Source organism: Hemitrygon akajei, chromosome 8, assembly GCF_048418815.1.
Source record: "Hemitrygon akajei chromosome 8, sHemAka1.3, whole genome shotgun sequence".
Lineage (NCBI taxonomy): Eukaryota > Metazoa > Chordata > Chondrichthyes > Myliobatiformes > Dasyatidae > Hemitrygon > Hemitrygon akajei.
The window spans coordinates 104,299,994-104,316,639 of NC_133131.1; the positions used below are offsets into that span (position 1 = coordinate 104,299,994).

General features: G+C 40.1%; 1 protein-coding gene across 1 annotated transcript in view; it reads left to right on the forward strand.

The window, feature by feature from the left end:
* LOC140731450 (protein SPMIP7) overlaps window positions 1-14,849 on the forward strand; it is a 41,046-nt gene extending 26,197 nt beyond the window's left edge. The window contains exons 4-9 of the mRNA XM_073052945.1: window positions 2,347-2,485; window positions 9,465-9,538; window positions 10,580-10,621; window positions 10,707-10,814; window positions 12,184-12,291; window positions 12,770-14,849. Of these exons, the coding sequence (XP_072909046.1) occupies window positions 2,347-2,485; window positions 9,465-9,538; window positions 10,580-10,621; window positions 10,707-10,814; window positions 12,184-12,291; window positions 12,770-12,902 (604 nt within the window). The 3' untranslated portion in view covers window positions 12,903-14,849. The remainder of the gene's footprint in view (window positions 1-2,346; window positions 2,486-9,464; window positions 9,539-10,579; window positions 10,622-10,706; window positions 10,815-12,183; window positions 12,292-12,769) is intronic.
* The last annotated feature ends 1,797 nt before the right edge of the window (window positions 14,850-16,646 follow it).

Genomic DNA, 16,646 nt, shown 5'->3' on the forward strand with positions numbered 1-16,646 from the left:
AAAAAGGGAAACTGTTCAAATACAGGCAGATAGTGCTGAACACCTGTTCATTTTCCGCTGTTGTCCTTGATGATTTTAATCTTGCTAAGTGCTTTAATCGGCCCAGAGTAATGGAGCCGGCCGCAGCTTCATCTTTCACTATCAGGTCTCAAAGCAGCATCTGCAACCCACTATGGCCGCTCCAACTATGTCTGCACACTTGGGAGTCTAGTTCACTGAATTCCCCAGGAGACAGCAAAAGTATCAGGTTGTTTAGTTGGTTCAAAAGTATATCCTTAAGAGGGAAATTACAGACTGCAGAGTAGCTAGTTGTTTTCTTAGCTCTCAGCAAAACGTTGCCATTGGTTGCCAGTGATCAAAGAATTTTGAAGTATTATTAAGAAGTAAAGGAAAAATTGATGTATGAAGCAAATTTCAACAAAGTGAACTTAAAATGTATATCTTTTAAGAGATACCTTTTCAAAAAGTTCAGCATTTCAGAACCAATGAGACTCCATTTTGAGAGTACTTGATTGCATATCATCTACTTCCTGCGCCCCTTATTCCATCCCCACTTGATCAGGGTCCAATTCCTGCCACTGTCTGTAAGGTGTTTACACGTTCTCCCCATGACCTTGTGAGTATCCTCTCAGTGCACTGCTTTCCTCCCACATTCCAAAGGCAAATGGGTTAGTAGGTTGTTGGCATAATATGTTGGCACCAGAAGTGTGGCAACACTTGTGGGCTGCCCCCAGCACATCCTTGCACTGTGTTGGTCTTTGACACAAACAATATAATTCTCTATATGTTTTTATTGTTTCAATGTACATGTGACAAAGAAACTCAAGAAATTCTGCAAATGCTGGTAACCCAGAGTAAAACATATAAAATGCTGAAGGATATCAGAAGATCAGGCAGTGTCTAGGAAAATGAATAAACAGTTGACATTTCTGTCCGAGGCCCTTCAGCAGAACTAGAAAGAAAGGGAGAAGATGATAGAATAAAAAGGTGGGGGAGGGTAAAGAAGACAAGCTTGAAGATGATAGGTAAAGCCTGTTGGGTGTAGGAGGCAAAGGACTGGAAAGCAAGGAATTTGATAGGAGAGAAGAGTGGACCATGGGATAAAGAGAAGAAGGAGGGGCACCAGGGGGAGGTAATAGGCAGGTGAGGAGAAGAGGCAAGAGGTCAGAGTGGGGAATAGAAGCAGAGGGTAGGAGGAAGGGAAAAGATAAAAAACGACTGGAAGGAGAAATCAATGTTCATACTCTATCAGGTTGGAGGCTTCCTAGACAGAATATGAGGTGTTACTCCATCACCCTGAGAGAGGCCTGGTCAGATGGGGAATGAGTATAGGAATTAAAATGGTTGGCCATCAAGAAATTCTGATATTTGGCAGATGGAGCAGAGGTGCTCCATAAAGTGGTCCCTCAATTTATGTTGGGTCTCACCAATGTAGTGGAGGCTGCATCAGGAGTACCCAGGTACAATAGATGACCCAACATATTTTCAGGTGAACTGTTGCCTCACCTCGGAGGACTGCTTGGGGCCCTGAATGGAGGCGAGGGAGGTGGTGAATAAGCAGGTATAGCATTTCTAACTCTTTTGTTTGTGGCAAATAGAGCTTAATATTAATCTTAATATTAATAAGCTTAATATTAATGACATAGGGTCTCGGCCCAAAATGTCGACAGCGCTTCTCCCTATAGATGCTGCCTGGCCTGCTGTGTTCCACCGGCATTTTGTGTGTGTTGTTGTTTGAATTTCCAGCATCTGCAGATTTCCTCGTGTTTAATATTAATCTTTAATTGTTTCCCATGTCACCACAGGAGTTTTAAACTCTGTGCACCTTTCTCTTCCATGGACTCAAATAGTTGTAAGTACACTCCATCCTTTGTGTCAACTTTCCCCCTTCCCTCTCCCACTTCCTTTAGATTTGCCTGACATTCTTCACCCCACCTCAGTCCACCTATTACCCACTGGCCCCTGGCTCACCACTCTCTACCTTCTCTCTTCTCTCTCAGTCCTGATGCATGGACTTGACCCAAAATGACAATACTTTCTTTCCTCCATGGACACAGAGTTCCTTCAGCCATTTATATTTTCTTAACCATAAAATTCTACATTTGGGGAATTTTTAGTTTATTAAAATCCATCAGAACATTTTAGCTACATTTGTCCATCTATATTACAAAAATACCATGCTTGTGTTTCTAAATGTTGATAGCTATGACTTAACCACCATTCAACTTGAGCACTATTTCATGATGTTTCCTTTTGGTTCCCTGTTGTGAATTTGGTGATATTCATGTATTTATATTTCCCAGATTTTAATGTGGGCTGGATGGTTGTCTTCTTTTTAATATATAGGAGTTATGAGGATGTTAATTGGGACTGTAAGTTACCACCCAAAGTCAAGCTAGCGGAGGCAACACAGGATGTACAATCTGACCCTTTATCTCGGCATTCTACTCTAAAACGATTTGATCCAAGTCCTCATTTGTGGCAAGTAAGTATTTGCATTAGACTGCATATGTAGTTAAGATTTAGTATGGAAACTTTCACTTAACATGTTTGTTACTTCCTGAAATGGTATGTTCTCACAGGATAATTTTAGAGAAAGCATGCAATGAAACAGAAAATGCCAGGAGAACTATTCCAGAGATTTTCTGACCTTATAGGGGTGTATACAGTCACAAGGTGGCATAGATAAGGTGAATGTACACAGTCTCTTCAAAGAAAGGAAATCAAAGGCTAGAGGGCAGAGGTTTAAGATGAGAGGTAAAAGATTTAAAATTGAATAGCATTGAGTTGACTTTATTGATTACATCCTTCATAAAAAATGAGGAGTAAAAATCTTTACCATTCGTCTCCATTCAAATGAGTAGTCTGCAATTATAGTAATTTATAATAAATATTATGTACAACATGATAGTCAGTATAACATAGATATACAGTTGTGTCAGCATGAATTAATCAGTCTGATGGCCTGGTGGTGGAAGAAGCTGTCCTGAGCCTGTTGGTCCTGGCTATTATTGCTGTGGTACCATTTCCTGGATGGTAGCAGCTGGAACAGTTTGTGGTTGGGGTGACTCAAGTATCCAATGAACCTACGGGCCCTTTTTACACATCTTTCTTTGTAAATGTCCTGAATAGTGGGAAGTTCACATCTACAGATACTCTGGGCTGTCCACACCACTCTCTGCAGAGCCCTGTGATTGAGGTAAGTACAGTTCCCATACCAGGCAGTGATGCAGCCAGTCAGGATGCTCCCATTCGTGCCCCTGTAGAAAGGATTTGGGGGTGATGCATATATGAAAGGACCTGCCCAAGGAAGTGATGGAGTCAGGAACATGTAACAACAATCTTGATCTGGTATTGGGAAATGAACCTGGTCAGGTGTCAGGTCTCTCAGTGGGAGAGCATTTTGGAGATAGTGATCAAAATTCTATCTCCTTTACCTTTGCATTGGAGAGGGATAGGAACAGACAAGTTAGGAAAGCATTTAATTGGAGTAAGGGGAAATATGAGGCTATCAGGCAGGAACTTGAAAGCATAAATTGGTAACAGATGTTCTCAGGGAAATGTACTGCAGAATTATGGCAAATATTCTGGCAAATATGTCAAAGGCAGGTCATGCCTTATGATCCTGATTGAATTTTTTGAGGATGTGATTAGACATATTGATGAAGGTTAAGCAGTAGATGTAGTGTATATGGATTTCAGCAAGGCATTTGATAAGGTACCCCATGCAAGGCTTATTGAGAAAGTAAGGAGGCATGGGATTCAAGGGGACCTTGCTTTGTGGATCCAGAACTGGCTTGGCCCCCAGAAGGCAAAGAGTGGTTGTAGACAGGTCAAATTCTTCATGGAGGTTGGTGATCAGTGATGTGCCTCAGGGATCTGTTCTGGGACCCCTTCTGTCTGTGATTTTTATAAATGACCTGGATGAGGAAATGGAGGGATGGGTTAGTAAATTTGCTAATGACACAAAGGTTGGGGGTGTTGTGGATAGTGTGGAGGGCTGTCAGATGTTGCAGCGGGACACCAATAGGATGCAAAACTGGGCTGAGAAGTGGCAGATGGAGTTCAACCCAAGTAAGTGTGAGGTGGTTCATTTTGGTAGGTCAAGTATGATGGCAAAATATAGTATTAATGGTAAGACTCTTGGCAGTATGGCAGATCAGAGGGATCTTGGGGTTCAAGTCCATAGGACACTCAAAGATGCTGTGCAGGTTGACTCTGTGGTTAAGAAGGCATATGGTGCATTGGCCTTCATCAATCGTGGGATTGAGTTTAAGAGCTGAGAGGTAATGTTGCAGCTATTTTGGACCCTGGTCATACCCTACTTGGAATACTGTGCTCAGTTCTGGTCGCCTCACTGCAGGAAGGATGTGGAAACCATAGAAAGGGTGCAGAGGAGATTTATGTTGCCTGGATTGGGGAGCAAGTCTTATGAGAATAGGTTGAGTGAACTTGGCCTTTTCTCCTTGGAGTGATGGAGGATGAGAGGTGACCTGATAGAGGTGTACAAGGTGATGAGAGGCATTGATCGTGTGCATAGTCAAATGCTTTTTTTCAGGGCCGAAATGGCTAGCATGAGTGGGCACAGTTTAAAGGTGCTTGGAAATAGGTACAGAGGGGATGTCGGGTAAGTTTTTTTTACGCAGAGGGTGGTGAGTGCTGGAATGAGCTGCTAGTAATGGTGGTGGCGGCGGATACAATAAGGTCTTGTAAGATAATCCTGGATAGGTACATGGAGCTTAGAAAAATAGAGGGCTATGGGTAAGCCTAGATAATTTCTAAGGTAAGGACATGTTCGGCTTAGCTTTGAGGTCCGAAGGGCATGTATTGTGCTGTAGGTTTTCTATATTTCTATGGAACATTTAAAAGACACTTGGACAGTGATGGGGAAGGAATATGGGCTAAGCACAGGTAAATAGGACTGGCTGAGATGGTTATCTTGGTCAACATGGACATGTTGGCCTAAAGGGCCACTTTTCCATGCTGTATTACTCTATGATAGGTAGTCCAGCAGCTTCTGTGGAAAGAGTAACTTGTTAACGTGTCATGTCAGGGACTCTTCCTCAGAATTGGAGGGGGGGGGGGGGAAGCATTGATTTTGAAATCAGAGTTAGGAGGAGTGAAGGATATGACAAAGAAATCTTCATGGAAATTAGTTAAGGTAATCAGATAATTAGGAACATGAGTACTGACAGATTTTTCATGGAAACAATGCAAGAAATGGACTCAAGCATGATAATAGAAATGAAGGAAAGAGGAGGTTGCCTGAAGCTGTCGGACATTAGCCAAATCCCCCATCACCTCAAAATTCAGCAATTTGTCATTGGTTATATAATATACATTTTTAATATGAATGTTGCTCTCAGAGCAAAGGAAAAAGCCTTCACCTCCGGAGACCAACAGGACCTCAAGAGAAGCCACAATGATTTACATAAAGCCATCAAGGTGGCAAAACGGCATCACAGGGACAAAATCCAGTCACAACTCTGTGACAATGACACACGCAGCATATGGCAAGGACTGCACACCATCGCGGACTTCAAGAGGAAATACAGCAGTACAGCCTTCATTGCTTCCGGATGAGCTAAGTGTTTTTTACACTTGATTCGAGGTTGATAGGACTGAACCTCCGAGGAGAGCCGCTAATGAGACCTGCACCTTGGTCATCTCCGAGGCTGGAGTATGTAGAACATTCCAAGTGTCAACAGCTGCAAAGCTGCTGAGCCAGACATCATCCCAGGGTGCATCCTTAGAGTGTGTGCTGGTGTGTTTACAGACATTTTTAATCCCTCCCTCTGCCAGTGTGTAGTGCCCTCCTGTTTCAAATCATCTATCATTGCCCCTGTACCTAAGGAAACCAAGTTAGCATGCCTGAACAATTGGCGCCCTGTCACGCTCCCCTCAATTGTAAGCAAATGCTTTGAGAGACTAGTTAAAGACTACTTTGGCAGCATGCTACCACCCACACTGGACCCCCTACAATTTGCGTACCCACAGAACCGGTCTACCGATGACACTATAGCCACAGCACTACACACCATCCTCACTCACCTGGAGAAGAGGGATACATACGTTAGAATGCTGTTCCTGGATTACAGTTCAGCATTCAACACCAGAATTCCCTCCAGACTTGACAGGAAGCTCAGAGATCTCAGCCTGCACCTCACCTTTTGCAGCTGGATCCTAGACTTCCTATCAGATCACCAACAGATGGTAAAGATGGGCTTCCTCTGACCCTCAACACAGGTGCCCTCCAGGGTTGTGTTCTGAGTCCCCTTCTGTACTCCCCTTACACTCACAACTGTACTGCCACACACAGCTCCAATCTAATGACATGACTTTCTAACAGTAATGCAACAGCCTAGAGAGGTTGACACCCTGACACTGTGGTGCCAGGATAACGACCTCTCCCTCAATGTCCAAAAAACAAAAGAGCTGATTGTGGATTACAGGAGGAACGGAGACAGGCTCAGCCCGATCAACATCAATGGGTCTGCAGTTTAGAGGGTGAGTAGCTTCAGTTTCTTCAGTATACACATCACCGATTATCTCACCTGGACTGTACACACCGGCTTTGTGGCAAAAATAGCACAACAGCGTCTCTTCTGCTGCAGGTGACTGAAGAAGTTCGGCGTGGGCCCCCAAATCCTCAAGATCTTCTAGAGGGACACTATTGAGAGTATCCTGACTAGCTGAATCACTGCCTGGTGCAGGAACTGCACCAGCCTTGATCACTGGGCACTGCAGAGAGTGGTACGGACAGCCCAGCACATCTGGTGACTGTGAACTTCCCTCCATTGAGGACATTCCCTGCAGCAGGTGCAGAAAGAAGGCCTGGAACATCATTGGGGACACCAATCACCCCAAACATAAACTCTTTCAGCTGCTTCCGTTTGGCAAACGGCACTGCAGCATTAAAGTCAGGACCAACAGGGTACCGGACAGCTTCTTTCTACAAGCCATTAGACATTGAAGTTCACATGTCTGTACATTGCAATGGAGTCATAACACAAAGAATTTTACTCCCTCGCATTATGGGATGGATGTAAGATTTAAATAAATTTTAAATTATTTTCTAATTCTAACATTTTTACTGCAAAAATGGATATTTTCCTGCATTATATTTCTAGTTGCCAGATCTTTGCCCATTTGCTTTTTGAAACGTTGAAGCCCCAGAACAGATCACTGTGATTCATCATTCACACATCTCACCAACCAGAGACAGATTCATTTGTGTACACTCTATGTTAGTCGCTTATCTTCTATTCATGTCAATTTCTTATTTACTGCACTTTTATTTTCTGCAGTAACCTTTGATGTTGCATCTAATTAATGGCTGATGCATTTGTTCTGATAACAACAGAGAAATGTATTTAATTGAAGCATAGGTGCTACTGACTATTTCTTTAAAAAATTAGGAGCACATGCAGGAAAGTTATTCCTTTCATGAATATTTATTAAAATAATGAACCTCTGTAAATCTCTGAATGAGTGACCAAAGATTTATTACTTGGTGAATAACTAACAACATCACTTTTCAGATGCTGGATTAATAAGTTGAGATTTATAGTATCTTGATTTTGTATAACGGCACAGAACTTCTTGGCAGTGGAAAGCTGCCCACTCTCACAAGTGACCCATGTGGTAAGTGTGTACCAACTTTTACCAAGTTTGTCTGGTGTTGGCTTTCTGTAAGATGCAAGGAAGATACTCAAATAGTAGCATCACATGAGGGGACAAGAACAAGTTCACCAACTAAACAGGTAAAAAGCACAGACAGGCAATCATGCTGAGTCATTAACTCAGCTGAATTTGAATTTCTCCAAATGTGCCAAATCTTCAAAGATGCCTGTGAAAGTCTAGAAGCCATTTGCAGATAGCAGTCCTGAGGCCAAGGTCCAGGAGTTTGGAGGTGAGCTTTCTGGGTTATATAGTGTTGAAAGCTGAGCTGTTATCAGTGAATAGTATTTCTTATTGTTGAAGTAAACCAGAGATGAATGCAATGCAAGGGAGGTAGGGCTACAGAGGACACTCATTTTCACGTACACTGATTGCAAGGAGTCTGGCTTGTCAGGGAGACTGGTAATTACATGAATCATTACTTGTCTCTCAATTAGGTGTCCTTCAACATTAATGCTGCACTATCCTTCCATTAGTGATTAACATTCCTTAACTAGATCATCACATCTTCAGATATAATACTTCCGTCTGGATTCCCTGACATGTGAATGATGCCAAAATTAGTGATGAGAAAATAGCTTACCCTGTCCTGAACAATGTACCTGCAAATGTTTTTGTATTCGCATTACGCTGTCCTGAGATGTTTTCTTCATTCACTTCATTATAGACAACCATTGTGTGCAGACACACACATACAGCAGCTATTATTTCCCCATCGTGCTAGGTTTAATTTGGTATCCCAGAGAACTGCTTGACTCCCTTACCTTTGAGTCAGTGAAGTTGCTCGCAGCATTGTATCATGATGCAGATTTTTAGTGATAATCCTACAACATGTAGAAAATGTCTGTACTTGAATCTCATGAGCCCTCAAAAAGGAGATGATGTCATAGAGTTTTAAAACACAGGAACCCACTCTCCCCCTTTTCCCCCCCTCACATTCTCCCCTCCCCCACCTCTCCTCTCCCCTTTCAGCCCAACTGATCTATGCTGAGCAAGATGCACCATGGCAAGAACAAAGACAATTGGTTTGTCTATTTCCACTGTCCTTGACCTATTGGAGTTTGATGTTTTCTTCCATATTTTAATTCCTCCATGGCCAACACAGTATACTCCTAAATAGTCATCCTTTCATCAGGGACCCCACCATTCAGGTCATGCACTCTCCTCACTGCTGCCATCAGAACAGAGGTACAGGAGCCTTAGGTCCCACCCCACCAGGTCCAGAAACAATTATTGCCCCTCAACCATCAGCTTCCTGAACCAGTGTAGATAACTCCATTCACCTGAACACTTAAGTGACTCCACAACCTAGAGACTCACTTTCAAGGACTCTGAAAATCATGTTATCTGTATTATTTATTTACTTAATTATTATTACTATTATGTTTTTAGTGTATTTGCAGTTTGTCTTCTTTTGCACATTGGTTGTCAGTCTTTGTGTGAAATTTTTCATTGATTCTGTTGTATTTCTTTGTTATACTGTGAATATGTGTAAGAAAGTGAATCTCAGGGCAGTATAAGGTGAGATATACACACTTTGATAATAAATTCTCTGAACTTGGAAAGTTGAGATGTCACTAACCAATATTCAGTGCTGATTTAGTACTGTACATTTACGCAGATTTGGTTGGATGGGAATAAAACTGAATCTAAATCTTTTTATTCTCTTGCATTAACCACTTTTAACTGTTAATAGATAGTTGTTAAGAAATATTCTGCTTTATTAAAAACAAATATAATTAGCTGACACCATGAGTCATTTAGTTATTTATTGTTGCCTCTAGGCTGTGGGTGGGCTCGGAATCTGGGACAAATCTCAATCCCGACCGTCAAGTGCTTTAGCTAAACCAATCAATTTGTGAGTTATTCTTCTTCCCACCCTTAAACTCTTCCACTTCACCTTTTAAAGTACCTTGATCTAGTAAATATTATAATGTAAATAACATTGACCTTGTTTTATATATTACATGTAATGTATGCTGATAAAATAGATGGTTCATTGAAAAAATTCCTTTCTTTCTTATTACTTTTAAATCTAGCATTAAGCTCTAGAAATGTTATATGTAACCCCGTTTTATTGGGTGTCTCTGGAAATAAGCATCATTAGCTCCTTGCTAACAGCCATTGGACTCCATGGCGAGAAACCCATCTTTCTCAGGATTCACACATCTAGGGTGTGTACAACTTTGGTGCCGTCAAATCCCTGAGGATGGGGTGTCTTGCTCACCCAAACCCCAGTTTGTGTGAAGGCTGTGTGATTTACTGACCCCAGAAAGAAATAACATATAATAAAAGAAATAACACTGTGTACAATTATGAAGAAGTATTTAAGAATGTTAAATTAAGCAAACAGTAATTAAATGAAAGAAAAAAAACCAAAAAGGGTCAAATGTGCACTTAAATTGGAGCTCAACTTGAACTTTTCTGTCACTCTCACGCTGGACTCTCAATCTGTGTGAAAGCACACACCATATTCCTAATGTCATTAGGAATCCATCTCAAACAAACAGGTCTCCCTTGGGAGTATTGGTCTTTCGTCCTTGAAGCCGTTCATCTGCACCTTGTGCAACGGGGGTGGCATCCTCAGCTGTCTTTCCTCCTGTCTTCTTCCAGCTCCCGCCAACAAAGACCTTTAACACAGCATTCTTCAGAAGCTTCTCCCACATCCACTATCCTGAAGGGCTGACAGCACATTCCTAAGCTGAACAACAAGCTTCTTATCTTACCTCAAACCCGAACAAGCTGAAAGCAGTACAGACTGCTCTTGCAGAACTGTTAAAAAGAAATACCTACAGCATAGCAGTAAAAAATCTTTACCAGGCTGTTATACATATAACTGAAGTTATGTATGTGTCTAATTTTAAAGAAGTTTTATGAAAATAACTAATATTTTTTACAGTACAAGTCCTTTTCCCAGAATTCAACAGATTCCACTCTATAGGTAAGGCATGCAGCTACACAATGATTACTGTGTATTTTCCTGTTACTGGTTTCAAAATTGTAATAATTTTATTATTCCTTGCTAGTGGCTCTATTGCTGGCAATAACCTTGAAGATGTGGATAATCCCTACACTGAATTTATCCCCTTTACTGTTCTTCGAACCAAAAAGCCACGACAAACAGATGCAAATTAGTATGTACCCAAAAATATTTTGTTTATGCATTAGGAAGTAAAGTGATCTGAAAGTGTTATTTCACCAAAGGGTACTAGGAATTGAGTTATTTTGTTTCAGTGATAATATAACCATATAGACCATATAACCATTACAGCACAGAAACAGGCCATTTCAGCCCTTCTAGTCAGTGCCGAATGCTTACTCTCACCTAGTCCCACTGGCCCGCACTCAGCCCATAACCCTCCATTCCTTTCCTGTACATATACCTATCCAATTTTACTTTAAATGACAATACCGAACCTGCCTCTACCACTTCTACTGGAAGCTCATTCCACACAGCTGCCACTCTCAGAGTAAAGAAATTCCCCCCTCGTGTTACCTTTAAACTTTTGCCCCCTAACTCTCAACTCATGTCCTCTTGTTTGAATCTCCCCTACTCTCAATAGAAAAAGCCTATCTATGTCAACTCTATCTATCCCCCTCATAATTTTAAATACCTCTATCAAGTCCCCCTTCAACCTTCTACGCTCCAAAGAATAAAGACCTAACTTGTTCAACCTTTCCCTGTAACGTAGGTGCTGAAACCCAGGTAACATTCTAGTAAATCTTCTCTGTGTTCTCTCTATTTTGTTGACATCTTTCCTATAAATCAGTGACCAGAACTATACACAGTACTCCAAATTCGGCCTTACCAATGCCTTGTACAATTTTAACATTACATCCCAACTCCTGTACTTAGTGCTCTGATTTATAAAGGCCAGCATACCAAAAGCTTTTTTCATCCCCCAATCCACATGAGATTCCACCTTCAGAGAACTATGCATCATTATTCCTAGATCACACTGTTTTACTGCATTCTTCAATGCCCTACCATTTACCATGTATGTCCTATTTGGATTATTCCTACCAAAATGTAGCACCTCACTCTTATCAGCATTAAACTCCATCTGCCACCATTCAGCCCACTCTTCTAACTGGCCTCAATCTCTCTGCAAGCTTTGGAAACCTACTTCATTATCCACAACAACACCTACCTTGCATACTTACTAATCCAATTTACCACCCCATTATTTTATTTTTTTATATATATATATATATTTTATATAATTTTATATATCTGGCACAGTAAATGGATACATGAGTATAAAACTCATTTTGAAGGATAGAACTGGTTAGTAATGTGTAATTGAGTAGTTTTCCTTTTGTGTTTTTATAAGATTATCTTCTAGGTTATGAAATTTGCCAAATGTGTTAAATAGAAACATTTTATTAGTTGATTTGGTTTAGAAGTTTAAAGAAATATTTCTGAAAAACAGTTGTGTTTCTGTTCAATTAGTTCTTCCAGCAACTGTGGTAATTTTGCCTTGTGTTAATTTTTTTCTGAAGTTGCCCAGATATCCCTGGTTATACAGGTAAAAGGCAATGGTCTAGCACAGAATCTAATAAATCCAACATTTCAAGAATGTTCTACGTACCTCCTGAGCAAGTACAAGGGTAGGTAGTTATTTTCACTGATGCTTGTGGTTATTTGCATAGTGGACTACGTAGGCATTCGCGTGATTTTAGAAAGAGCTATATCGCCATCTGCTGGTGGCAAAGTCTAGCTTTGTGAATTCAAAGATTTTTTTAGGAGGCTGGAGGCCGCACACAATATTGAACCATTGCAGGTGTCTTTCCATTATTCATTAACTTATCTTGAATTATTTTAAATGATTTCTACCTTAGGAACCCAATCTTATTGATAATACAAATTTTAACAATCAATAAAATAGTTCTAAATGAATATTATTTAAGGTTTTTTTTGCTTATGATTTATCTTCCCAGGTTTACGGTAAACAGTGTAAATGCAAGTTTATGTATTTCTTATTTGCTATCTATAGTTTTGAACTAATAAATGAATTTGAGAGCATAGGATTGAAACACAATACAAAAATTCATAATAATTATGACTTAACTTTTTGTTTGTTTCCAGAATTCCACAAGACACTGAAAAGCAGTCAAAATATAGGCATCAATCACCGCTATCTAAGATGGTGACAACAGTTCCACCTTACAATCCCTTTAATTCAGTAACACCGAAAGTACTTCTAAATCAATTTGTTTAAAACTATTATAAGAAATGACATCAGTGTAGGAAATTTATATGACAATTACAACTGCATATAGATTTAATAATTTTTAAAACTGGAAATGAGATTACTCATTCTTGAACATTTTCTTTTTTGTTCCATCAATTTTCTTTCTGAAGGGATTTGCTATGTTTAGCTTTACCAGTAAAGCAGTAATCTAATGTTATACACCAATGCCAATTCTTCCATTTCTAAATCTGAGTAGTAAGTTTTAGGCAATTTATTCAACAGTTGGAGGGAATGTAGCCCAACTTGATTTTCACATCTATACATGAATATGCTACAACACGATGGAGCTTGGAGTATGTTCAAACTAAAACATAGAAACACAAATGTCAGATTTTGCTGGAAGGATAATGGCATATTAGAAGTGTGCACATTACTAATGAGCAATGTCAACATTTGATGAAAGGAGAAATATGCATCATTTGTAAATCTCCAAAAAGTTGCTGATCATTTGATATATCTCCAAGCTTAGTCTTACTCACTTGCATACTGACTTCCAAGTTATAGAAACATAGAAAACCTACGGCACGATACAGGCCCTTCAGCTCACATGTCCTTGTGCTGAACATGTCCTTACCTTAGAAATTACCTATGGTTACCCATAGCTCTCTATTTTCTAAACTCCATGTACCTATCCAGGAGTCTCTTAAAAGACCCTATCGTATCCGCCTCCACCACTGTTGCCAGCAGCCCATTCCACACACTCACCACTCTCTGCGTAAAAAGAACTTACTCCTGACATCTCCTCTGTACCTACTTCCAAGCACCTTAAAACTGTGCCCTCTCGTGTTAGCCATTTCAGCCTTGGGAAAAAGCCTCTGACTATCCACACGATCAATGCCTCTCATCATTTTGTACACCTTCCTCAGGCTACCTCTCATCCTCCATCGCTCAAGGAGAAAAGGCTGAGTTCACTCAACCTATTCTCATAAGACATACTTGCCAATCCAAGCAACATCCTTGTAAGTCTCCTCTGCACCCTTTCTATGGTTTCCACATCCTTCCTGTAGTGAAGCAACCAGAACTGAGCACAGTACTCCAAGTGGGGTCTGACCAGGGTCCTATATAGCTGCAACGTTACCTCTCGGCTCTTAGACTCAGTCCCAAGATTGATGAAGGCCAATGCACCGTATGCCTTCTTAACCACAGAGTCAGCCTGCACAGCTGCTTTGAGCGTCCTATGGACTCGGACCCCCAAATCCCTCTGATCCTCCACACTGCCAAGAGTCTTACCATTAATACTATTATGCTGGTAAAGAAGTTGACATAATAGGAGCAGTTTCTTTTATGGAACACACTAGCAGGTTGTTGAAATGTATACACTTACCTGGTGGTGGGGATTGTGTTTGAATCCCTACAAACTCAACCACCGTGCACAATAATAAACAGTTGAGTTTGTGAAGATTCTGTTCCATGTTTGCGAGAGTTATCTTGTTTATAGCAGTCAGTGACTATTTGACCTTGTGATTTGAATCCATTTGTTTTTAGCCGTATGTTTTGGAACTAGATTTGACTCATTCCAGTGTACAGGAATAGGAAGCCCTGTGTATGGTATATTATTTACTTCTGTTGTATTGCGCACTAGGTTGTTTTGTGCATCTGGCACTTTACAATGTTGTTTTAATTGGAAGCCTGTTATGGAAAGAGGAAGAATATAAATACTTCCCAGAAGATTTTCCATCCTTGGATACTGTTTTAACGGCTCATGGTTTTGAAGGAATGTCAATCAAGTCTTTGGATATTAATCCAGTTTTCCTGCTCTAATGAGAGTTGATATTTCAATCTAATCTGTGCTGTCACTACTGTGTTAACCAAGTTTGCTTAATTTTCTTGAATAGAATTCAGTGCCGAAGTTGATTGTAACTCCTCACTATGGTAGGGCAGAGGTTTTTAATTAAATAATTCAGAAGTGTTCAATTAACTTTTATTGTTTTTGACAACTGGCTGTCAAAGTTGTTTTAATTTATTTTGTGAGTGTTTTATGTTGTGCCTCCAAGTCTGACATGATGCTATCAGATCAGATTAGCTACAGTATGTTATCTCACAATCGGGGAGTCCAGCTAGTTCTCCAGTACAACCTTTGGTTGTATGGAAACCAAGTCTGAAGTTTATTTTGAAGATAAACTCATGTATGAGCCAACTCCACTGATGTCACTCTTGCAGCATCCACACCACCAAGTGACCAATGAACATTGCACTCTGAAATTAGATTATAGATCCAAAATCAATCCAATATTAACTGAATGACAGTGTCTCTTGCACTTGCTCTGCCATTCAAACCAACATGCCAGTGGATGTACTATACTCAGACTTCCAAAAGGCATTTGCTAAGGTTCAGAAAGTTTAAAACAAAATCATGATCTATGAGGTAACGTAGTGGTGTGAATAAAAGATTGATGGCTACAAAAAACAAATAGGTTTTCTGGTTGACAGCATGTCGGAAGTGGTGTGCCAAGGGGATTGGGAGTGGTACTACAATCTCAGGTTTTCGCAATGTGTGTAAATTACTTTAATGGAGGCACTGAAGGGATGGTTGTTAAATTTTGTAGTGGGTTGTAGGGAGATTAAGTCAGAAAACAGAAATTTGGGGAAAAAATGTCAAATAGTCCACTTTGGCAGGAAGAAAAAAGTAGAAACATATTATCTAAATGGTGAAATTGGAGAACTTGGAAAATGCAGAGGGATGTAGGTGAATGATTTACAAATGCCAGTGTGTAGTTGCAGCAAGTAATCATTTATCGATAGGTGACTTGAATCCAAAAATAAGCAAGCAGTACTTCAGTTATTTAGAGTATTGTTGAGGCCACATCTGGTATAGTCTGTATAATACTAGTATAGTACTGATCTCCTTAATCAAGATGAACTGTGAATGCATTAGAAATAGTTTATAGAATGCTTACTGAAATGGGAAGATTGTCTGATGAGGAAAGATTGAACTGTCCTGGCTTGTAAATGCCAAAGACAGCGGATTTGATTGAAACATGTAAGATTCTCAGTTTCTATTATATCTTGACTTAAATTAATGTTGTCTGCTTGGTCTAAATACAGACAGAACCAAATATCAATTTTGTTATTAGCAACTGAAAACTGAGTCTTGAAATGAAGCTCAATTTCCTCTATATTATAGGGCACCTACCTCAGCAGGAAAACCCCCCCCCCCCATTAATTCCCTGGTTAAACCTTTCTTATTGGAATCTTACATGTTCCAATCAAATCCGCTCTCTTTGGTATTTCCAAGGATGATGTGGGAGCGGTGTGGTATGATTCCTTTTGTGGGAGATTCTGGAACTGTGTGTCATTGTTTAAAAATAAGGGTTTGCCCATTTGAGGCATAGGTGAGCAAAATTCTTTCAGGGTCATGAGTCTTTGGAACTACATTCATCAAATAATGGTAGCAGAATCCTTGAATATTAAGCCTTTACTTGTTATGTTTTTGATAAGCAAGGGGGGTGAAAGATGAGCAGAATAGACTAAAATGTAGAGTTAGATTATAGATATTTTATTAAATGCTAATCCAGATTCGAGCAATGTTCTGGCTCCTATTCCGAGTGTTCTGTGTACTAGTTATATTCCAGCTGTCTACTGAACTTGTGCGTTAGCTTTATGGGACTTGGTACATGGTCCCTTAGAAGGTCTATATTTTCTCACTAGTTAAAAAATACCTATTATTTCTGTTTTGTTCTGCTGAAGTAGGCAACTTTACATTACTCAGCT